Source organism: Nelusetta ayraudi, unplaced genomic scaffold (genome assembly GCF_046127955.1).
Source record: "Nelusetta ayraudi isolate G7.1 ecotype Tasmania unplaced genomic scaffold, CSIRO-AGI_Nayr_v1 ptg000042l, whole genome shotgun sequence".
NCBI lineage: Eukaryota > Metazoa > Chordata > Actinopteri > Tetraodontiformes > Monacanthidae > Nelusetta > Nelusetta ayraudi.
In genome coordinates this window covers 10166208-10190844 of record NW_027466092.1, presented here as the reverse complement: position 1 = coordinate 10190844, position 24637 = coordinate 10166208, and the positions used below count along the sequence as shown (strand labels likewise).

Below are 24637 nucleotides of genomic sequence, written 5' to 3'. Positions count from 1 at the left end.
GAGGCGCTCATTAGGCTCCATCATCTTGCACTTGTTGTTATCACCGCAGCTGATCTTGTAACGGCAGCTTCATTGTTTGCCGGTTCGTCACCTGAGTCAGGAGGCGGAGCGGTGCAGGTGATTAATGCTCGCAGCGAGGAGCGGATCATAAATAAACAAACCGAACGCCCCTTTGCTGCTAGCGGGAGCCGACGGCTCCTGCCTTCCGCCATCTGCTCGGGTTTAATTCTGCTGCTTGCAACGCTTTGCTGCCATCAGGGTGATGAGATGACGCAGAGAGACGGCCAGCTTGTTTTTGTGCACTTGTTTGTCTTGTGATTGATGTACACCTGTCTGCACGTGTGCAGTATGTCAGGGACCCCCCTGTTCCCCGCGTTTGTGATGCCCTGATGTGACGCTTTCATCCGAGCAAGCTTGGATGAAAAAAAACAACATATCTGTACAGTATTCATATATTTCTAATTATGACAATGCAAATAAATCTCCAAGCACATTTGCTTGATTTATTTGGAACATTCTGATTTTGATACTGCATGATTGTGCCTGAAACGATGCTGTGCCCGCTGAAGATTAAGTTAGGTTTGGAGTCCCATCGCCCCCTGGTGGCAAAGCAGGCAAACAGCAGTCGAGACCTTCAAAATAAAATGTGTTTTAGCAATTCCATCCATCCAGAAAGAAAGAAAGAAAGACAGAAAGAAAGAACAACACCAGTCTTGTTTAAAGTTAATATTTTAAATTTCATTTTTGATAAGGGAAAATATTCAGAGCAAGTTCAACACATGCATGCAGTTAAATGATGAACAAGTAGATGCTGTTGTAGGATGAAACCATTTTTTTTTTTAGAAAACAAAAATTATATTAAATTATAAGATAGATAAGATAAATTATAGATTCTAATAAACATTAAGTGAACGTAATCATATTCATTAAACTATTTGACATTTTAACTTTAATTAAATAAAATTAACAATGAAAAAATGAACTTGTATGAGAAGCAAACCCCTCTCCCTTCTTTTTTTATGCCTTTATTTTTGATTCTGCCTCTGAGGCTTCTGACTGCCCTGATTAACTTTGGATGATTAATCTTGATTTATTTATTTATTTATTTTTTGTTTTTAATGCAATGTCAGGGCAGAGGTGAACACAACAAAACAACTGGTGGAGTGAACCTGGTGGCTCTAATCCAGGGTCCTGGAACGCTGCCTGCTGGCAGGAGCCGCTGGATGAATTGGAGCCGCCGTTAATGTAATCAGTTCCGCCTGAGCGTCTGATCTTCACACACTTCCGGTGTGTTCAAACAACCTGCAGAGTAGTACACATATCAAGAAAAAATCTTAATTAGTCACATTTCAGTCATATTATGAAGAGTGATATGATACATTTTCTAAAAATGTGTTGGAAATAATAAATAATATTGTTCATCCAGGGCGTCACTGGAGAAGCATTACAAAAAAACAAAAACAAAAAAAAAAGATATTTATATCCAAAAAAAATGCATAATTAGCACTATGTTTACAGCTTCCAGCTTAAAACTGATGCTTTGTTGAATCTTCACCTCCCCATGTTTGGAAGAGAAACACACACACACACACACACACACACAGAGAGAGAGAGAGTTGGGAAAATGCATACAGAGACTCAGAAAACAAAGATTTACAGACATTAAAAATGAAGATGAGATTTAGTCCCGATCAACCAGTTCGCTGGCGATTGCAGCTGAGTCCAGGGAGTTTTGCGTTGTATTCAGTGACACATGTAACTTCTAAAAAAAAGTCTCCTTTGTTCTGCAGCATCGGGAAAAAGAATTGGTTATACATAATCAAGGCTTCTGTTTTTTTCTTCTTCCTTTTTTTTTTTTTTTTTTTTTTTTTTTTTACAGTTTTCTCTTCCTTGACAACCGTGAAGATTATGAAAGCCCAAATGCACAAAACACAATCAGTGTCGCGAAGCCCACAATATTTAGCGATAACTGGCACAAATTACAGGGGGAGATGTTTCTACACTTTGAACTGCCTCTTTTCTTTCTTTGTCACACCACAGCAGAGCGCAGTAATTACACCGGGCTGCCTTTGTCTGACAGGAATGGAAAAAAATTGAATTAAAAGGCAATTCCCTCAAATTTTTGTTGGAATTTGTTGGAAGTTAATACAAAAGTGACATTCATTCCTCGTGTAATACATTTTTTTTTTTTTTAATTAAAAAGCAATATTTGTACATGATGGCTAAAATATGTCAGTGACTCAGTAAAAAAAAAATGGAGCAACATTTAGACAAAATTGTACAAATGTGTTACTTTACAAAATTTGATAAGAAAAAGCTGGAATAAAACAAAAACAGCTCGGAAAGAAAAAAAGAGGTTAATACAGGCCTTTGTCCTTTGGAGCAAGGAGACTGGTACCACTGCTACTGACACACTGCCCCCTGCTGGTCAGGTATAGGACTAATGAACTGTGGTTGCCTGCCCAGCACCCAGTCAACAAGACCACACCTGCCCAGTCTAGCCAGACAAAAAAAGAGACAATTGCCCCGCCCACCCACCCACATATACTGTATATATGGAAGGAAAGATGTTGATGAAGGCCAGAGGTTTATAGTCTGCTTGCACCAGAAAGGCGGGGGAGGAGGGGTTCCTCTCTATTTAGATTTAAAATAAAGCACAATGTCTGTGATTTCAAAGGAAAAGTAACAAGCTTTAACATGCTTTATGCAATGTGCATTGTGAGCCGTTGACCTTTTGTGAAGTACGAAAAACAGAACAGAATTCTGAATGATTATGACATTTAGAAGTTCATAGAGAGAAGGTGTAACAGTTAGCTTCCTTTACAGAATGATCCAGAAGTGAGTGGTTGGCAAGCGGGCGTGATGACAAGCTCACCAGGCCGCTGTGCAGAGTGGAACGACATGGCCATCACTGCCTCCGCCACCCAGCGAAGAGGGAAAGAGACCTTAATTTACAGTCATGTCCACTCCCAGTAACAACAACAACAACAACGGCGTCTACTGACTTTTTCTCCACATCCCCTGGCATGAAAAATGTAATTTTTACTCCCACCCTGCAAACTAACACCGTAAGTCTCCAACAGTCTTGGTGAGACCATGGTGCTTAGGTAATGTGTGTGTAACACAACTCCTCCTGCTGGCTGCCCATCTCTGCACTTAATTAGGGAGTGGAAATACCTCAGCCTGACAGGACCCCAGAGAGCAGGGTATAGAGGGAGCAGGAGGAAGAGGGGTGTTCAGGCCAACAAACACCGGACCAAGCTCCCATCCCAATCTCTCCCACAGAAAACCAGCCCCACCGTTACTGCACAGAGCAGGCAGGAGCAAACACTGCGAAGGTCGAGTAAGTAAGGGCTACAAAATCGCCTCATTTCTGCCTCAATGTTGGGAGATATTAATTTCTACATGTCTCCATTTTTCTTTTATTTCCACATTTTGAACAGGGGATGCTCACAAAATGCAAGTAAAACAGCTTAAAGGTCATGTCAGTGGGTAAAAATCATACGTTTTTCTCTGCCCTGTCCATAAACTTGCTCACTGTTTATTCTACCAAATCACATGTCAGTTGACTTCAACTTAAACCCGTTTCCATCCAACATTTTGAACGCTTTTCTCTTTGGATTCTCCAGTGAAAGCACTTTGCACCCTGTTGGAGGATTCCTGTTGGAGGACTCCTCTCCGTCGCCGCTCGCCAGCCGACTCGTGGCCCCCACGCCGGCGCTCAATTCATGCTGTCTATTCATAGTTGTGGTGAACCCACTCAACTCCTGGTGAAACTATTTCAAATCAGCTTTTCTGGAACCAAAAAAATCAGAATTTCCTATAGAGATCAACTCCGATATAAAGTTCACGGTTAGACGGACCCCCGATTCATACTCCTAAACAGACGGTGGCGGTAATTCACTGAACTGCTGTTTGCAAACCGGAAGTCAGAATGGTTATTTACATGCGAGTAGACTTGAGCCAGCTTCCTCGAAGATCACGTTGTGCTCAACAGATAACAAAGTATGCTGTAGCGTCGATGCCATAAAAAGGGAAATACTGTCTGTTACGAGTAAGTCACTGTTTGTTTGTTTTTAAGATCTGTGTTTATTTTTTAATATCTGTCTGTCGCACTGACGTTTAGATTCGACAGGAAGCAGCTTGCTAAGCTTAACCAAGGCATTCGGGTCTCTTCGATTCGCCAACGCATTTTTATTGGTTTTTGATTATTATTATTTTTTTTGGTTCATTCATTTATCCATTCATTTAAAAAGACTTGTTTGTGACGTTTCGTTCTGTTCAAAAGATATAACATGGATTTGGCTGACATCTGCGCCAGCGAAGGTTGCAGTCAGGCCAGTTGCTAACCAACATTCTAGTGCATAGTTCAAGACAACGGTTTAATAACCCGTTAAGATACCAGCGATTGATTTATTCATGTATTAAAAAAAAAAAAAAAAAAATCTATTTTGCAGATAATATTCCAAACAAAATCTGTGCAAAAAATTTCGTCACATCCAGTTGTTGATTCGTTTGTCTTCAGGAGGCAATCAGTACTGTACCTAATAAGTACGTTTTGCACCTATGCGCTTCCCGCAGACTGCACGATTTTTGCCATTTTGAATGATCATTGCATGCTACACACTGTGCGACATAAACCTTGGCGAGACATCAAGGTTGGTATTTATCACTCCCTCCTGGCAAACACAGCACCAAATCTGTCATCGTCGAACTATAAACATGTACACAATCACGTGAATATATCACACGCATTTGCAAAATATATACAAACAATATCCAAATAAATGTGAAACAAACGTAATTGGGTGCTAATAATGTAGCGATCACGTTGCCTCATTGGCTGCACGCCCCCGTGCGGGAATGAGCCCTGTCGTTCTAGAGCTTCGTCTGGTTCGTTTCCCGTCAACCCGGCTTACTTTGATCTCCAACTCCAACTTGGTAAACGTAACTTGACTAACAGTCACTTTCACAGTTCTTGTCTGGACACCCGGCTACATGCCACCGGTCTGTCCTCATTAATAGCGAACGCACACAACAAAAGTGGATGCTCAGCAGCCTAATATGCCAAACGTGCAACACATGTCACAACACCAGGAATGTCACACAGAAAATATCAACGCACAGATCAAAAAATAAACCCTGCATGATAATTATTAGTTATATCAATTTGACTGATTCAGCTCGACCAATAATGAAAAAAATTCTAACAAGATGACAAATAATTTGTCAGTGGAAGTAATGGCAGACATTCTTATAGTTGCATTCATGTGTGCAGAGCTGCCCTTTGATTGTTTTCTTTCTTTTTAAACATTCTCCTAGATATGTTGACATTATTTTGCAAGGAGATGATTTTAAAAATAAAACAACATGCATTATTTGTATTGACAGAGTCAGTCAGTCAGTCAGTCAGTCAGCCAAATGACTAGAGACATGGGGGCTTGGCTAAACAAGCAGGTATGAAAGAGGTCAGTGGCTCATGATTGCATGCAACAGTGCATTCATGGTTGTATTATCAAATTTGGGTACCAGACTTTCATGTAACTGTAGACTAAAATCCCATGGGGCCCAAAAATACTATTTTTCATAGACCTGCAACACTGTTGACAGGGCAGCTGCTAATGTTGTTAGCGAGCTGCTGCTTCTTTAAACACAGTGTGCTTCAGGTGTTCTTCTTCTTCCGCCTTCAGAGAGTAAACTTGCGGTGCCACACCCAGCCTGGCATAAGTTCTACATTGTTTTCAGTTGTTTCCAGCGTCTCTTTCGAAAAAAAAAAAAAACGTCCATCTCCGTGTTAACAGCCACTTAGTAAACTTAATCTAAAATTTTATTTTATTCTGTTGCTGTTGTTTTGCAATCACACACATCATATTTTATTATACATGAAGTGTTTTTGGATTATTATTGTGAGAAATTAATATGATTAGTGTCTTCCTAAAGATGAGTATCATTAATAACAATATATAACTAAACGCTGAGAAAACACATAATATCAATCCAATTTATTTTGCAGTGCACTAAGAGAAAAGTCTGAATTCAGTGGATTCAGTTTATTCAAGGTAAGAAAGATCAGATCGGGGGGGAATCGGGATCAGCAATGACTCATCGTTATAAAATCGGGATCGGATTGGGGGGAAAAAATATGATCGGGAAATTTACATTTACCATTGCATTTTCCAATTAATATTTGGGGGGTTCCAGTTCGGTCATTTCATATAGGGTGCCAAGATGGTTAAAAATGCTATTGTTGGTACGTATTTATTTGCTTTTCCTAGTTATTAGCATTTATTAGCATTTAGCTTAACGGTTACTGATATTAACGATACATGACACAAAGTCTAAATGCATTTACAAAGAAAACGCATGAGATGACAATTGCAATATCTTCTGATGTTGCTGTGATCATTGTATTATTTCCTGCTGCATTTCTATTGGTTGGTTAGTAGACACTGGGCGTAAAGCTGTCACATTTTGAGATGGTTGACTCGAATCATTGTAGGTTTTCTTAGACTGTCAGAATTTTAGCAAAGGCTGGCTTTGGACACAAGACTGATACTGGCCATCCTTGAACCTCCATGCACATCGCTTATATCAATGTGATAAAGTACGTTGCAAACAAACCTTGTGCTGGTTTACATAACTTGATAACCACCGTCCACACTGCAGTGCATCATTTTGAAAGTGATTCTGCTCCTGCTTGCAGCACTACACCAATGATACCACTTCTAAAACCCGTCTCTTTCAACGCATCTTAAATGTTATTGATGGTTTGTTGAAAAATTATGGTACACAGATGCACAGTCCATGAAAGAGCTTTTCAAAGTTAAAAGTGAGAAAGGTATTTTGTCTAGCCCAGATTCCATTCTATTGCAGCTCTTTTGTTGTTTTAATGCACTCTTTGATCTGCCTTTTTCAGTTTAAAGGAAAAAAATTAATAAATGTTGCACGTCTGTCTATTCTCACATTAGTCTGTGTTGGTTTTAAGATTTGCCCTCAAAAATTATTCACAGTTTGTTAAATTTCTTGCCCAGCTAAATTTTATGTTTATAAGCTGGACCAACTGAATTTCCAATTGAATACGCCTGCTTTCAAGGGATCGAAAGGTTTTGCATCTGTACTGGACGATTCTTGTAAAAAGCTTGTGCTTTGTGCTTTCCCCCTTTCCCCAAAGCTTTCTTGCTTTGTTTCTTCTGTCTTTATAGAAAGATGCAGAAAAAGAATCATGTCCTCCAGGACCAGCTGAAGCAATAGCTGAAGATGTGCCCTTCTACCTGACAGAACCTAATGAAGGACCAGAAACCCAGTTCTCTTCTATAACCTGCTTTTTTGTGTTGTTTTCAGCTTTTACATTTCTGTCAGAGCTGTGTGATCTGCTTCCACCAAGGCTTCAGATGACCCCTTCACTTGGCAAGCTCCCAGGGGGCTGGGTCCTGATTGGCTACATGGTGTATCCTTGTGGCAGCTCCTAATCCAATTACAACTTGCATAGACAAAAAGTGCAGTCGCCGTTGGCCTTTAAAGCCATTTTCATCACACTTTGTCCCAGCTTGAACGTAGCACTGCACCCTCCCGCAATACAATGTCTAATTTCTCATACAAACCCTACACCTCTGGGAACCAAAGGTCTGCCCAGGGGCAGTATACCCGTTCTTCATTTCCATCTGAGAACCACCCACAGAGAGGAGGATCATCTCATGTTCGACCTGAGTCCAGCTTCAGTTCTACATCGGCTTCCCAAGTAGCGCTTCAAAGTTCGGACAGAACGTTTCCATCGCCTGTGTCTCAGTCTATGGCCTACAGACCTGAGCAGACTTGGACCCGGATAAATGAAGACATGGAGAGGTCTGTTGACATGCATATTAGCGGATCCTCTGAGGAACTCAGTCATCATGGTAAACCAACATATCAGTTTATGGATCAGAACACTGGATTTGACAGCTCTCAAAGAGAAGAGTTCTGCTCTCCTGGCACTGAGAGAGATCACTTTCGATCCTTAGGCACTGGAAGGAACTATTCAGTGTCCTCATCCTCTATTTCTGTGGGGCAGAGACACTCAAACCTTCAAAGTGGCAGTTACTCCTTGGACTGGTTGTCCAAATATGAAAAGCCAGCATCCAGTAGTTCAGGATTTTATTCATCATCAGTATCATCTACTTATGCAAGAAGTGGTGAAGGTTGTTTTCGTGCTCCCAATGAAAGGGAACATAATCAACAGTCCAATTCAGATTTTGGTGAAAACTCCTTAGCACACGCTCAATCAACTCCAAACAAGTACAATTCCCAGTCAGCTGCTGACATCCTTCTGCATTTTGGGCTTGAAAAGGAAGACTTGGAACAGCTCATCTCCTACCCAGAAGAACAAATCACTCCTGATAATCTGCCATTTATTTTACGCCAAATCCGTATTGAAAAAAACAAAAGGGAAGCCACTGCAGATCAGTCAAACCCTTTTTCAGAACCTCAGTCCACCAGAAGTATGGTTGGAATGGACAGAAATGATTTGTATGCACCAGGAGAAATTGGGAATTTACAGGAAGGAAGGTCAACAGGTCTTCCACAGACAAGCAAAGTGATTGACTATGGACATACTTGTAGATATACAAGAGGGGTTACAGATGATTTTCGGAGGACCCGCAACAGTGAAAGTGTGTTGCCAGCGGACAATTCCAATAGTTTCAAACAAGTACGAGAACATCTGCAAAATGATGCAGCGGGCATGAAAATCTCTGCTGTGGAATTTGCAGAAGATGAAGTAAGTTCTCGCGCCAATCTCGGCTCCTTATTTCAGTCAGCGGTAAAACCTGTGACCACACCAAGCAAATCAAACCCCACACTCCAAACCATACTTGACTCTGTCACTTTGGAAAAACGAGCCACAGACTTCAGAGGTGTTCAATCTGAAACCATAAAACCTGTTGCTTCGGCAGAACCTAAACCGGATCAGCAGCTTGCATCAAAAGCCCACACTCTGTTGCCTGCTGTCAGCCAGGTTCGAACTGGCTTTGTGGTTTACGACAGTAAAAACAGAAGTGGCACGAAGAATCAGGTAAACACTCCTGCTCAGTCCTCAAGTGGGACTGAAGAAATGAAAAAACAGCAGTTCCAGGAAGAAACCCAGATGCAGAAACCACCATTGGCACAGCAGCAAGTACAGAAGCAGGTGGAGCAGACTGAAAAGCCTGTATCTCCAACAGACACAGGAGCTTGGCCTCCCCTTTTTCCCTCTGTGAAACCAGGTGCCTCTGCTCCCACAGCTGTGACCATCACTAATATTTCACAAACTGTGAAATACCCGGTATTTCTCCCTGGTGGTCCTCAGCCCACCATCAGGCCTCCAGTCCACCCTCAGCCAGTTGCGTGCCTGACCAGCTACAAGCATCTGATGCCGACCTCCTCCCACATGCCTGCTAAAAAAGTTGCAGCCTCCAAGAGTCTACCAGACTTGGCATCGATGCATGACTACGCTGCAGCCTCACCAAGAATCTTTCCACATACTTGTGCTCTGTGTAAGAAAGAGTGCACGCAAATGGCGGTAAGTAGAAAAACTGTATTCAGTTCTCTCCTTTGCAGGAATGACAATAAAGTTTTTTTTCCTCAAAATAAACCTTTTGCTTCTACAACCAGCCGATACCCATACATCACCAACAAGCAAATCAATCTGACCCTGTACATTATATCTTTACCTGTGCAGAATTAATTACTGGTCTGCTCTCTTCTTGGTCTCAGATTGTATTACGAATGCCCCATTGGAGGGTGGTATCATCGGTTGTCAACTACCATTTGGGCTACAAGCCTCGTCATACAGAACCCTTTGGTTCTGCAGTGTGTGAAAACACAACAGCTAGTGTTTTCACACAGAGAGCCATGTCCAGCTTGATACACGTCGGGCAACGATGGATTTCATCTTCTACTAGGAGTATCAAATGCTCACGAGCCTCGCAGCGTCACAACCATTTCTCTACATTTGCTTCTGTTCACAGTTTTTAAGTCCTCCAGCAGGGCCAGGTTGTTTAACCTGCCTGTCTTCAAGACTTCACCCCGAGTGGACTGTAAAAGACCACACCTTTTTAAAATTCATTTGTATCAAACCAGTCCAATTTCCAGTGTCTACATCGTCTCGACTCCACATGGGCCATCAAGACCCCTGATGAAATGAAGACCTTTACCGTACCTTGGAAAACCTCTGATCCAGCTTCTGTTTTTTTTTTGTTTTTTGTTGTTGTTTTTTTGTTTTTTGTTTTTTACTTTTTTTTGACAATGCATCCTGATACATGTGCAAACAAAGGATTAAACTTATTAAAATAATCATTTTTTTTATTTTCGGTTACTGCCCATTTCTCTTTGGGTTACGTCCTGGACAAATCGTCAGTTTATCGCTGGGCCACATACATAGACAAACAACCTTTTGCACTCACACCTACAACCAATTAACTCACCCTTCTGTAAACCCCAACCCCTTTACTGTTGCTACCCATGGCACGCTTCAGTCTTAGGTTGCAATATGCTATAATTGGTAAATTATGGTGTGTTTAACCTTACCACTGGTAAGGTTATCAACATAGAAATATGTAAAAGGAAAAACATTGGTGGAAATGTTCTGTATTGAAATGCTGTGTGTCTGCTCTCTGTTAGGACTGGATTTCTCACCAGAACACGGGTCTCCACCTTGAAAACTGCAAACTTCTGCGAACAAAGTCAGTTTTCATTTTCTCTTTTCCTTTTCCAGTTTTAAGAACATGACTATTTTATTCCCCTTTTTTTTTGCACTGTTTTTTTTTTTTTTTTTTTTTTTTTTTTACTTAATGTGAATGAGGACAATGCTACACCAGCCTACTTCACCTTGGAGAATTTCAACAGAAATCACCTTGAACAATGTGCTGAATAATGTACACCTGATAACAAACAGAAATTTGGAGAGGGTGCGCTTGGATAATTGTTGTTTTTTCTTTCTTGTAGATACCCAGATTGGGATGGTGACATTGCACTTGGTGCTAGGTACAAAAATTGCATTGCATGAGCAGTATTCTCCATTATATACACTACTCATCTCTGTCTTGCTGATAAATGTTGTCATTTTTGTATGTCACCCACAAAACGCATATTTTTTTGTGGGTGTCCGTCTGTGCGAAAGTGTTGCATCTCGAGAATGTAAAGCTCTTTCAGAGAAAATTGTTTTTCGCGAACCTGGGATATACACATAAAATTTGAAATCTGATTTTCTCCCTCAAGTGACATTATTTCCAGATAAGTTCTTCATCAGGTTTTTAATTGTCTTTTCTCATCTTTAGGCATGCAGATGGCGAGGTCAAGAGGCTCTCCACTTCTGCCTCAGTCCCATCTAAACAGCATTATCAAAAGAAACCAAGAGACAGAAGTCGCTCTTATTCCAGCTCACGATCCCGCTCGCGCTCTCGTTCCCGCTCCCGCTCCCGCACCCGCTTACCCCGCCACTGGCATCATGCCTCCGAGAGGAGGGACAGACGCAGGAGCCGATCACGTTCCTCATATCGTTCCAGACAGACTCGGAGGTGCGTGGCACGAGACAGCAGTAACATGGATCATCATTGACACATAGATTTTGTGTTTACATCTGGTTTTGTACCCGCAACAGGTCTCGTTCGAGCTCTCACTCACCGTCGTATGAACGCAGAGCCTCCAGACGTTACCGATCACGTTCAAGGAGTCCTAACAGACAGTTGTCACCACCACGTAGAAGCAACCGTCGCTCGCCACCAAGGAGGAGTGACCGGAGACCATCGCCTCCGAGGCGGAGCAGTGAGACGCGGCGGCCACTGAGGAGAAGCGAGGACAGACAATGGTCCACGAAAAGGAATCGTGACAGCAGATCATCCTCTGAATCGGACTCAGCCCCTCAAAGAATATCTGAGATGCTGGCGAAGAAACTACTGGGAACATCAGGTTTAAAAGACCTTCAAGTTATAACTGTGATATCATGGGAAAAAAATAATATTGTGCAGCTGGAAACATTTATTGGAAAAGAGTTTGTCTTGCTGCAGTAATCTGAAGCGTAAAATACTTTATTTTCATTTTGCCAAATACATTGGCTTGTTCTGAAAGTATAAGTCTTTTCATCAGACCTATCATCAGATGAAAATGTAAAATTGTAGTCATAGGAAAAAACGAGTTAACCGTTGACAAAACAAAATGTGAAAGATGTGCAGACATTAGATTTGACAAATGATTTATGAGGGTTTTTTTTTGTTTTGTTCTTTAGTAGACATCAAACGCTGAGATTTTGTTTGATGTCTGTTTCATCCCTTAGCTGTCCAGTCCCTGACAGAAGAGTCCGACCTGTCAGCTGTGGTTAAAACACTTGCTCCCGCTTTAATGGCCGAGTTAGCCAAAATAAAGTCTTGCTCAGTCTCCTCCACTGATAAGAGTGCTGCAAGATCTTCACCGAAAAAAGTAAGTACCTCCGTTTGCTGATGATGGAAGATTAAAAGGAATATTGACGATTATGACCATTTTTGATAGGTCTACTTTACTGAAGACTAACGCTGATGTTGTCTACGTGTTTTTTTCCTTTAGTCTGAAGAATCCTCATCTCATGCCAGAGTGAAATTGTCAGGACTTTTACATAGTATTTCTTATGAAAATGTTAAGACTGCCGTGGAGAGCTTTGGAAAAGTGCAATCAATTGTGCTGTACAGATCAACAAAGCTGGTAGGCACTGTGCAAAGAAAGTTTAGTGTATGCATGTTTTGTTTTTTTTGTGTGTTTTAAAAGTATGGTATGTCTGTTTGCGTGCAGGTAAAAGTGGATTTTGAGAAAGAGGAAGATGCTCAGAAACTAATAACGGCCAAGTCTGTTGAAATCAATGGAGTGGCACTCACTGTCAGTAGTATGGTATGAGACTTTGTCTGCCCTAATGCATGACTTTTATAATACTGAAAGACCTTAATTTTGTGATTGTTATTACTGCTGTGGAGCATAAATCCTGTCAATTTTCAAAATGACATCCCAAGTTTCCTTCAACAGAATGCTGCTCCTGAAGAGAAGGCGTCTACACCAAAGTAAGCTGTGTCCCACCAAACCCCTTGCTTGTGCTTTACTTCTTGTATTTGTGAGATAGAAGACTTTAGTTTGTTTTAATGTGTAATAAAAAAAAAAATAGGGGGGTGGTGTTGTTATGGAACATCTCCATCCATCCATCCAGCCATCCATCCACCTTCAATACCCACTTCGTCCTCAAGTAGTGTTACGGGGGTCTGTCATAGGGCAAAGGCAGGGTTTCACCCTGGAGAGCGCTGGGTCACACAGAAAGACAAACAACCATTCTCTCTCTCTCTCTCTCTCTCTCTCTCTCTCTCTCTCTCTCACACACACACACACACAACCATTGCCTACTTTTGAATTTAGAGTTTCCAATTCACCTCACATGCATGTTTTTGGACTGTGAGAGGAAGCAGGAGAACGTGTAGAGAAGCCACACAGACACAGGGAGAACATGCAAATTCCACACAGAAAGGTGACAGCGCTAACCACTGCACCACTGTGTTGCGCATGGATCATCTCATTACAGCATTTTCACAGTTTTGCTTCAATAGTATTTCAATTCAAAATCACCAATGTAAAAAGCCATCCCCAAAAATGAATATTTTGTTTATTAATAGAATAAGAAGAAATAAGAAGAGAAGAAAAGGATGGACGTAAAACAATATGTAGACTATGACTAATTTCAGCCCTGGGCCCCCTTATTTATTTACTTACTTATTTACTGTTAACATTAATTGTTCAGTTTTGTCCAACACAATTTGTCCAATTATTAATTTAGCTTTTTTTTTTCGATATCACTGTAAATATAATGCTGTGGAGTTCTTCAAAAAGCTGATAGGGTCCTGTCAGGTTCAAACCTACAAAGTGTAAAAGGAACACACAGGAGTCAGTATATCTCCAGTACATCAGTTACAGTCCGTCTACCCCACTCTGAAGTGCCTCCGTTTGCAAGCCTCTTTTTATTACCATTAGGGCGGTTCCAGGTTACATGGGTTGGGTTAGTCTAAGGTTGGATAATGAGACATACGTTAGTATCAAAAAATGTGGTTTCTCCTGTAGAGCTGAGCCTGGCAAAAACAGGTACCGGCTGTGTCCTGTTTTGCTACACCATCTTCTTCTCCCACGTTCCCCTTTACATCATCACCAAGAAGACTTGGTACAATTGGCCTCCCAAGCCGAGTGCGATCAAGCTGTTCCTTGAGTCCCTCGCATCCCCTCGCATCCTTGCACCCAAGTCTTCAATCCGGCCTGCTTTGTTATTCTCCTGTGGAATGTCGGCTTCAAAGCTGTGGTTATTAAATTTCATTTGCAGCAATTATAAGCATATCTATTATAAGCACATCATGAGATATATATAAAAGGATCTTTATCTTTCTCTAACAGGTCCTTTAGATTTTGCCATCCTCTCATTCACATACATGAAGCTCAAAAGATGGTAGTCTTTGGTAAATGCTTCTTAATAGTATGTTGTGAATGTTTTGTCCCTAAGTGAGTCCTTGAAGGTGTTACAAAAAACCCGACTACACTGTCAACTGTGAACAGAACTGTGTACAATGTTTGACTTTTTTTTTTTTTTTTTTTTTTAAGCTTTCTTCTTTTGGTAAACTCTTCTTTTCCCCTCACCACAGAAAACCATCCACTTCTACTGCCTCAATTCCATCCGGATCTAAAACTACCCCAGCGGACAAACCCAGAACTCCGGCAACTGAAAGCAAAAGCCGGGCTACAACACCTCAGACTGCAAAACAAAAAGTGACCAGTTCCGTAGCAGATGGCAGCTCAACAAAGCAGGTCGCCAAAACTTCAAATCCCGAAAAGACGTCCAAGAAGGCAGCTACTAAAAAGGACCCAGCACCCAAGTCCGCAGCTCCAGAAAATCAGTGCGACACCGGCCGCTCGGAACAGAAACCTACATTAGTAGAATGTGACAACGGTGAGAAAGAGACGGTAGAGGCTGATAAACCTGATTCCCGAGCGGAGACGTGTTCAGCTGAGCCAGAACCGAGTAGGGAGTCAGCTGGTGGAGCTTCAGAGCCGATGGAAGCCGAAGGTGTTGCCAACTGCAAAGAAGAGAATCCAGTACCTGTTGATTCAGTCGACGGAGAACCTTCAGCTGAGGAACCCAGTGAGAGTCAACCATCTACCAGCACTCTTGAAATTCCTGCAGCAGAAACCCAAACTGTGGAGCAAGGTACTCACAGCTTGGGGTACCTAAGATATAGATCGAAGATGTAGATCTTCTGGATAATTTCAGTGCTAATCTGGGCTGCCTTTTAAATATTCCCTTTAACTCTGATGCAGCTTCCACCAAGGATGTGTCTTCAAAAGCTGAGACATCTGCAGCAGCGACGAAGCAGCAGCAGCAGCCTAGAGCATCCAGTTATGGTGTAGATCAAGACTCCACATTGACCATTGGGGACACCATAGAACAGCATCTGCAAACAAACCGCATTGGTAACAAAACATGTCTGACTTTTTTCTGTCAAGAAAAGACATTGTTATTGTTTTTTTTATTAATTCTTAACTTTCCAACTTTTTCTCAGTGTGCCTGAAGAACAAAACCTGCTTCTCCCCAAATGTATGTTTTTGTTTTTGTTTTTCAAATTTATGTTTGTGATTGAGAATCCATTTCAATAGGATATGAAGTCGCACTCAAACTTGAGTGCGACTTCATATCCTGAATGGAAATGTTTTTTTCATCTCGTCACAAGTTTTCTTCCACTTTTCCAGTTTTTTAAACATGGCAAGAGGGAGTTGATCATAAGCTTGCTGCCCATATATTCCAAATGCTCCTACTCAGAAGAGGACCTCGTACAACTGCTCACCCCATTCGGGTTCCAACATCAGGCGGAGAACATCTACATTCTTCCTCAGTTGCGCATGGTGGGTCCTAAATGAAGCTCCTGCTTACACACTGGTAGCGTCAGCTGTCTTAGCCCTTCGTGCTTGCGCTTACAGTCACTGTTGTACAATGCTCCAATAACTGACAGTACTAACTCTGAGAGTAATTATAATGCCATGTACAACTTACTTGTGTCTGTTGTTTGTTGTTTCTATTAATTTTATTCATAATTATTGTCACATTGTTTTGACCTGCTTGTAGTCCCACTGAATAGTGTCAACGGTGAGATGACTCTGTGTTCTTGACCTTCTCCTCAGGCCTTTGTCCGGATGCCAACGATAGAGACGGCCCTTGCACTACTGATGAACTTTGTGGGGAAAAATTTGACGTTTAAAGAGTTCAAGATCCGTGTCCGTTTACTCGGCTGTGATATAGCAATGTCTCCGGTGAGCAAAAAAAACAATTACTTTCCAGAAGTATTTAAAAACAGGTTGATTTAATCACCTTTTTTTTTTTAGCTGCAATTAAAGGTTAGAGGATGGTTTAATACAGAAATTAATTTCAGTTTATTTTTTTTAAATTATATTTTCTCCCAAATACCTTACCATATGATTTTCCTTTTTTTGTTTTTTTTTTCTTTAAAGAACTCAATCTTACTTATCTTTTAGCCTTGAGGTATTTTGTGAATACGGCCCTTGCACTTAACATGATCACAATTGTAATTTCCCCCCTCTCTCTTTTAGCTCGGGTTTTATAAATACCTGATGAGACTGATGAAGACTGTAAGTGACACGCACGCCATCATGAACACACTAAAAACATGAATTCATGTAATTATTGTTCAATGTTTTAAAAGGTGAAAAAAGTGTTTAAATAAATTCTTTCCAGATGTCCGTTCCATCCTATAAGTGATCTGTAAGCATGAACCTTCTCTTTAAAGTTTTTACCTCTGTATGTGATTGTAGCAAGTGGCTGATGATGGACAGAGTTTAATCTTTATCAAGAACATCTCCCAAAGTAAGATTAAAGAGCTGAGGGAAATACTGATGGGAAAAATCCAGGGTGTCAAGAACTTCCTGCCTCTTCTCAACAAGGTAAGAAGTGAAACAAAAATGTCAATGTCAGGGACTGTATGAGTAACGTCCTCCGACCAGTCTTCACTCTCGTCTTTGCCTTTCCAGGTGTTTATAGAATTTGAGTCTCCTCACGATGCTGACCGCCTTGGAGTTTGGTACAGTCTCCTGAGAGAAGACCTCGGTCTAGAGGTGTACAGGCAGAAAATACCGCGTGAAGACTCGACCTCACTGCGTACGTCTCTGAAAATATCATTTCGAATGTCCATCAAAATAGACATTTTTCTGACAAATTATGAGAATATTTAAGAAAAATATTTGAAACCAATCCATGCCATGGTGTTATTATATTGTTAACCATTGCTCATGGTTTCCAAGGTTACAATAATTGATTCATATTTGACTTTTTTGAATACTGAAAGACAATTTGTAGCCGCTATAGTCAAAAAGAACATCATAGCATTTGTAATATTTTTTAAAGTCAATGTATACGTGTGTGATGAAAGTGGACGTATGTGTACATATATTTATGTTGTTGTTCTTGTTAATGCCATTAGTACCAAGACATCCAGAAAAAGCTTTCCCAGACAGCCAGGAAGCTGCGGCTGCAACGGTCGTCCCACCGGTAGATTTTGGCATCCCTCAGGGCACCGTCGCACCGTTCTGGGTCCCGCTGAGGAGGAGTCCTTTCCTGTTCCCCACCAAGTCTCCTTGGTTCATCATCCCTGGTACGAGAGACATCACAGGGCTGGAGTTCAGTTTCAAACTGTAACATCACTCACCTGTTGTTTTTGCTTTTTTTTTTGTTTTGTTTTCATCTAAGATCACCTGACTGTTAAAGGAGAGAAGGACATTGAGGTACAGCTTGACATGTTGTTAATGTGTTGTTACCATGGATTCGGGACCACAAAGTCTCATTTGAAATGAATCCTGTCCAATTCTGGATGGCTTTAACCCAAACCTTGTGCTTCGCAGGAGGCTGCTCAACGTGGCTCCATGTGCCCGACACTCATGTTGACGGGTCTACCGGAGTCAAAGTACACACAGCATGATGTTGCCGGGCTGGTCTGGCCATATCTTTCCAAGCAGAACCTCCATTCCCTCTATTACAATGTGATCGTCCTGCCACTGCAGAGGAGGGTAAGAATAGAAAATGACAGTCTAAGTGGCGAAAGAAAAGCAGTGTTGCAGTTCTAGTTTTTTTTTTTTGTTTTTTTTTTTTAATTCATCCATTTTGTTCTTTCCTCACTTCACCTCAAGGCCTTTGTGTTTTTCCCCGATTGGGCCTCCTGCTGCAATTTTGTCAGGGATCACATCGCGAAACCAGTTTCTGTGAAAGACTTTCCACTTTGCGTCCACTTTGTGCTGCAAGACATGCGTCCAGAGACTTCTGAGGTATGCAGACAACCTTCTGTTCTATACGCCTTGAAAAGATCATTTCGACAAGTACTGCTGGAAAGACCTTTGGATGCAGACCTCTGCAGACAGGTCTATGGAAAATCAACTGACTTTGAAATGTGTCGACGATTCTGCAGGAGATGTTGTACAAAACGGCGATGAAGTGGTGCAACGCTGTAAGTCATCCAGCTCAGCAGACCAGACGTGTTTGAACTGTGTGTCTGTCCCGCTGGCCTTTCAGCTCCGAACCTCTGTCTCCCTCTACAGGGAGTTGGGGAGCCGGAGTCTCTGGAGGAGCGCTTGCTGTGTGTGGAGACGACTGAGATGAGCGTCAACATCGCAATCCTGGTCATGGAAGCTGTGGCCTCCATCACCAGCTTTGTTGGCTTTCTGCCCCTCGGAAACAGGGTAAATATACGACGGAATTAAACAACTTAAAGAGCATAACTGAAAAATCTACAATAGAAAGAGATTGATATGAATCGCGTTTCAGGTCGCAGTCGTCCTGTTAGCCGTTTTAAAGGCGTTTGTTGCGGTCCATTGGAAAAATGCTCTTTGGGCCCATTGGATTTGTTTTCCTGCAGCACCTGGAGTGGCCACTGGGATAAATTGTTGCGCCACCATATTGCCAGTCCGGTATCCAGTTCTTATAATACATCCATGGTTGGCACAAAAAGGGAGAGGGCCAGCACAGCTGCAAGGGCCCTTTTTAATGGTTCGAGGACCCTTTGGCTGCCCACTGAGGGGCCTGAGGAGAAAAGACAACAAAATAAACGCAGTTCTCTGAAACTTAAACCCTCAGGAATTTGCAACACCTTATGTGAAAAAGAAATGGTCCATGCTTTGTGTTTACTGTTGACATCTTCCTCCTCCATTAGGTCTGTGTTGAGATGGCTGACTCTGCAGGTGTAACTCAGGTCATGAACAACCACAAGAATTTCGCCCTGGGTTCTACGAAGAAGCACACAATCTGGTATACATGTCCTTTTCAAATAAATCTGTTCAATTCACCTTTTTAAAAGAATTTGACTGACTTTCTTTCTTTTTTTTTCCAGGAGTAACGTTCTGCATTTTAAGACGTGAGTACACACTGTAATTGATTCTCATGAGGTGCCTGGCTCGCCGGCCCACCTCGCGTGTTCGTTTATTGGAAGAAGAAGCAGAAGTCTCGTCTCTGGATGCAATCAGTTTTATTCCAATAAGTGAATGAGAGTTTACAGAGGTCTGGGCCAAACTCTCCTGTCCCTAGTCTAACAGAGAATGGCTGCTCTTTCCCTGCCCAGGGGAGTTTTTATTTTGCGTTGTTTCTGCACAAGAGGAAGTCGGGACGTTGGCGCCTTGCGTGCGACGACGATGTCCTTATTTGGTGCTGTTTCCTGCGAGCTGTTATCTCCGCTGCTCACACTGCTCCACCTTGAGATCCTCCTTCGGCGGGAGTGTTTTAGGCTGGCGTACCTGCGTACGATACTGAGAGAGAACGTGTTGTGCAATTCTGTATCAGCATGTTTTGACTACGATACATCTTGTTTTCTTGCATAGCGCTCTGCGCTGTTCTGTTTGCGTAAGCTAACGTATGTGCTCTTCCCACAATTCGTAAAGGTCCCATTTTAAGAGCTAATGTTTTCTTCCCAGACATCAGTGAAGCAGCCTCACAAATTAAATGACCATAAACCAATCACATCTGTTGAAAATACATTTGACCCTCTGGGTCTCCTGTAAAAATGCTGAGTTCTGGCTTCCTGCTAAAAGAGATGTTTCAAGATGTTTGGAAGGGGACAAAACCAGGTGACTGTCAGCTGGTCTCATGGGGTGATATGAACACCTGGCTGGGCGTGTCGTCACTAACCCAGGATGATGGGATGATGTACCAGTGGCCTCTGTGACTTCACAAAGGTCTCATTTCTAGGACTGCCTGTTTCAGCACGCACTCTATAAAATAAAAAATAGAGCAAGCAAACTTTTCTTATTTGACCAAATTGGGACCAATAATAATAATAATAATCCAAAAACATATAATGGAAAAAATAAAACTGACTTTTTCTTTTCTTTGTTAGTTTAAAGGATTTGAAACAGTGTCTGCAAGATGCTGGGGAAACTGTAATCCAGCTCAGTTTGGACACCGTTGATGCAGAAACGCAGTCTGCAGTCGTGGCAACAGGTGACGCTCAGCCTGGTGCCTCGGCGTCTGTGGAAGACGACTCCAAACCAGCTCTGCAAACCGGCCTTGGCGAGTCCCCCTCGAGTGGCTGTGATTCGCAGGACGCGCACATGGAAGTGGACAGTGTGAAAGCTGAGGCCGAGGTCCCCACAGAGGCCGCTGTTGTTCCCGAGGACACCAAAGATGGAGAGGAAGCGACAGCCGATGACCAACCGGCAGAATCTTGCACCTCCGCTGCAGAAGCGACCCCTGCAGTCAAAGATGGAGAGGAAGCGACAGCCGATGACGAAGCGGCAGAAATTTCCACCTCCACCTCAGAGGCGACCCCTGCAGTCAGTGGTGGAAACACCTACCATGACCCCTCAGCCGCTGAGCCCCAGCCGGAAGAAAGCTCGGGACAACTTGAGATCAACAAGGAGATTTTCATGGCTCTCAAAGCAGCAGTTGATGAGCGCAGAATCATCCTCGCCAGCAGGGCCCAGCACGAGAACAACACGGTACACACACACTTGGGGCTTTAACCTTTAATGTTAAAAAAAAAAAAACTTTATTTAGACAACCAGTGGGCAACCAGCATCTATGATTTAATAAACAGTTGCAGGACTGAACCGCTGCTTAAGTTCGAGGGGACCAAAAGTGCAACGGTCACTTCATTCCCAATAGAGCACAACAGTAAAAAGTGGTCAGTACCTTGTACAGTGTCCAGGGAGGCTCACAGCTCTCGGCTGCCTGTCCAGCAGGTGGCGGTATCAGTAGAACACACTCACGGTGGGGTTTGGGTGAGTATCATAAACAGAGGAACTCTGAGCTTCCAGGATGGATCAGATGGTGCTTCTATTCGGGTCGGAACACTTGCAGGTTAAACTAGTGGTGTTAGCCGGGTTAGCAAACAGCCGCTCGTCTCCGCGCCGTCCACCGCGACTGACCCACTCGCTTGACTACTCGACACTCGAGTGGCTGTTTGAGTTTACTTCGGAATACGTCGGGTAGACGTTTTAGTTTGTAACATAAACGGCCTGGTATATTAACTTGCCGTGAATCCCAGTTTTAGTAGCACAACTTTCCTCCACGGCTGCGGGCGTCCACGCTCCCTCATTACATGTTCACCGGTCACACTGTTTTGTGCGCATTGTATGCGTACCCACGCACACCAATTGTTTACAACGCACGCACCGAGCATTTCTCTAGAAATATAGCATTTTAAAATAAACATACCTTCACCTAATTAAATGAAATAAGACGGAGGCAATCTTAACATTTTTGACATTAATTCTTTTTTAACCAATGAAGTGAAGCATGACTTGACCACACACTGAAAACATGCATTTGAACATTTTAACCCTTTCACTCTATTTCTTCCTCTATTCATCTGTTTATGAACATCTTTCATTGGGCTACAGTGACATATGATGTCCTGGTGGTTTAATGGGTCGGCTGGAAGACAGGCTGTAGATATAAATGGAAAGCCTTGAAGCCTGTAATATTTCAGTATTTTATTTATTACTCTGTATTTTTGTCTTTGATTTCCGTCCTTCTATCTTCCATCCAGGCGGAAGAGGACCGTAGCCGGGACATTGCCTCATCAGGTGCCCAATCTGAGCTCCACCATGATTTCCCCAGGGACAGCTTTGTTGTCATTGATGAAATTTACGATGACCCGAACGACACAGACGAAAAGGAAGAAGCAAAGAGAGAAGATGCTGACCACAGTATGGGGAAGAGGGAAGAGGATGGAATCCGTCAAGTCCTCGATACACTTGATGGTCTAACTGACGTCCAGGTGGACCGTGAGAGTCAAGAGGGCAGTTCAGAGACTCTGCAAACTGCACCTGAGGAAAACCTCCAGGTCGTAGATGGAGAAGCAGCTGGAGACAGAACTCGGCAAGAGGATGGCGGTCAACTGGACACGGAACAAGGAGAAGAAGCTTCAGTTGAAGCAGGAAGACGACTGTCTAAGGTGGAGACCGACGGTCTGGAAAAGAGTAGCACAAAAATAGAAGGAGTTGGAACATCGAGGAGAAGTGACTCTGACGCTACAGAATCCAAAGATGAAGAGAAGGAGGAAATGTCATCTGTTAAACAGACAGAAGATGAAAAGGTTGAAGTCAGTGCCACTCCAGAGAGAGCTGGCAGGAGGAGGAGTGCTCGAGGAAAGAAAGAGGATAAAGCATCTTCATACTCCTCAGAAGTGGCTGAAACTACCATCAAAGATGAGGAATCTTCATTCAGTCTTCTGGACTCTGTAGAAAAGGAGACCGTGGATGACGAACCTACAGTTGGGAAAAGAGTTACCAGAGGACAAAGAAACAGACAGAGCAACAAAGAGACTTTGAGTGAGACGACGAAGAAAGAGAGGACGCCGTCGAGGAGGAGGAGGAACACTCCCGGCAGAGAGGAGAGCACACCAACAAAGAAGAGTGAGCCTGCTGCAGCGGAGGAGGACAAGGAATCATTGGACTCCCCGGAGGAGCAAGTTGTCCAAGATGTCCGGACCAACACTGGACGGAAACGTGGACGGACGGGGAAAGGTTCTCAAATGGATAAAAAAGCGAGCGTGCCAACAAAGGAGGATGACAAGGAGACAACTGCAAAATCTGCAGAGGGAGAAGGGCCTGGCGAGGAAGAGGAGGACAAAGCGGAAGAGAGCCAAAGAGGAAAAGAGGAGTTGGCGGAGCAGCGTTCACCCGTCGCCTCGGACGAGCCGGTTGGAGATGAGGACACGAAGGTGCAGCAGGAGAAATCAGCAGACGCCCCCAACCGAGAGGTACCGACGTCATAAATAGCACTAAACATCAGTGAAGATGAAGATAGGCGTGCTCCTAGTGACGATCCTGGTTTCTGTTTCAAGGCCGTGCTGACTGCACAGGAGGCGGCGAGAGACGAAGAAAAAATCCCCACTGCTGGCACACAAGACGAAGACGCAGGTGTGCTTTTCAATTCAAAAAGATGTGGCTTAACACAAATGCAACACACATACAACTCAGACTGCATTATGAGCATTCATCCATCCATCGTAAACCTTCAGAGCAAAAATGAAGGCCTGGTGTAAAAGTGTAAAGGCCTGGCCATCCCAACAAAATGGAATGCGACCATTTTGATCTTTCAGACCTCACCACTCCCCATGACACTGTTCTCTCTCTGTCTTAGAGGACAGCATGGACCTGGTTGCAATGGAGCAGCAGCAGCAGGAGGAGGTGCAGGAGCAGCAGCAGCAGCAGCAGCAGCAGCAGCAGGAGCAGCAGCAGGAGGTGGAGGAGGTACAGAAGACCCCAAAACCTCGAATGAGAGGCAGAGGCCGAAAAAAAGCCAAACAAACACCCGGTAAAAGACACATAACGCATGTATAACGCTACTGACGTGTGGGGATATTTGACGGTTTTTCAAAACAACCGTTTGCTCATCACACCTGGATTTCTAATTGGTTTTCAACGCAGTGAGAAAATCCACCAGAGGGAAGAGAGGCGGAGCGAGCGACGAGAGCCGGGAAGAGAAGCAGGCCGAGGACGACGAGCCCCCCCCTGCCTCTCCGCTCGGACCACCCTCGCTGCCCAGCAATGAGGCGGCACTAACGAAGCAAGTGGATGCGAACGCTGCCCCCAGTGGGCAGGAGGTCCAGCTGCAGATCATTGGGATGGTGGATGGTTGTGTGGAGGGAGGAGAGGAGGCGAAGGACGAGGAGAAGGAAGGATTGAAGAGAGTGAACATAAAAGGTGAAGAAAAAAATCAAGACTGTGACCGTGTCCGCAGTGTCGTATATTTATTTGTACTCACTCCCATATTTCCTTGTGTTTTGCAGCTGAGAGCAAACAGAGGAGGGAGCCTGCCGGACCTGAAGCGAAACGATGTCGCTCTGCATCACCGAATCCACCTGCTAAACCCAGACTGCCCCCGTTTAGACCCAACAACCCTATGGGTGAGACACACACACACACACACTACAACAACCAGGTATGTGTTTTAGGTTGAAGAAGCGTGAAGTGTAAGCGTTTTCATCGTCTGCATCCGCAGGTCAGGAGTTTGTGGTTCCCACGTCAGGATATTATTGCAGTCTCTGCTCCATCTTCTACATGAAGGAGAACATGGCCAAGGTGCGCCACTGCAGCAGCCGCAGGCACTATGACAACCTGCAGGTACGCTCACTTCTTCTTC

At 43.2% G+C, this 24637-nt stretch overlaps 1 protein-coding gene across 4 annotated transcripts in view; it reads left to right on the top strand.

Annotated features, from left to right (window-relative positions):
• The first annotated feature begins 3936 nt into the window (after positions 1-3936).
• LOC142893543 (uncharacterized) overlaps positions 3937-24637 on the top strand; it is a 52130-nt gene continuing 31429 nt past the window's right edge. For 2 of the 4 annotated variants that reach the window (XR_012927719.1, XM_076034206.1), the window contains exons 1-32: positions 6158-9532; positions 10633-10694; positions 10957-10995; positions 11289-11528; positions 11612-11919; positions 12284-12426; positions 12550-12684; positions 12772-12867; positions 13000-13034; positions 14646-15208; positions 15319-15471; positions 15561-15595; positions 15748-15900; positions 16177-16305; positions 16603-16641; positions 16825-16953; positions 17041-17167; positions 17490-17660; positions 17756-17790; positions 17908-18072; positions 18193-18327; positions 18468-18506; positions 18598-18738; positions 19209-19303; positions 19386-19409; positions 20385-20985; positions 22038-23252; positions 23337-23412; positions 23636-23809; positions 23923-24198; positions 24285-24401; positions 24497-24618. Coding sequence is in view for 3 of the 4 variants with exons in the window: in XM_076034206.1 (XP_075890321.1) it covers positions 7580-9532; positions 10633-10694; positions 10957-10995; positions 11289-11528; positions 11612-11919; positions 12284-12426; positions 12550-12684; positions 12772-12867; positions 13000-13034; positions 14646-15208; positions 15319-15471; positions 15561-15595; positions 15748-15900; positions 16177-16305; positions 16603-16641; positions 16825-16953; positions 17041-17167; positions 17490-17660; positions 17756-17790; positions 17908-18072; positions 18193-18327; positions 18468-18506; positions 18598-18738; positions 19209-19303; positions 19386-19409; positions 20385-20985; positions 22038-23252; positions 23337-23412; positions 23636-23809; positions 23923-24198; positions 24285-24401; positions 24497-24618 (7725 nt within the window). In the remaining variant the exon portion in view is untranslated. Of the gene's footprint in view, positions 4055-6157; positions 9533-10632; positions 10695-10956; positions 10996-11288; positions 11529-11611; positions 11920-12283; positions 12427-12549; positions 12685-12771; positions 12868-12999; positions 13035-14645; positions 15209-15318; positions 15472-15560; positions 15596-15747; positions 15901-16176; positions 16306-16602; positions 16642-16824; positions 16954-17040; positions 17168-17489; positions 17661-17755; positions 17791-17907; positions 18073-18192; positions 18328-18467; positions 18507-18597; positions 18739-19208; positions 19304-19385; positions 19410-20384; positions 20986-22037; positions 23253-23336; positions 23413-23635; positions 23810-23922; positions 24199-24284; positions 24402-24496; positions 24619-24637 lie in introns of those variants that run through there. The other 2 variants (XM_076034208.1, XM_076034207.1) reach the window with 2 other exon arrangements.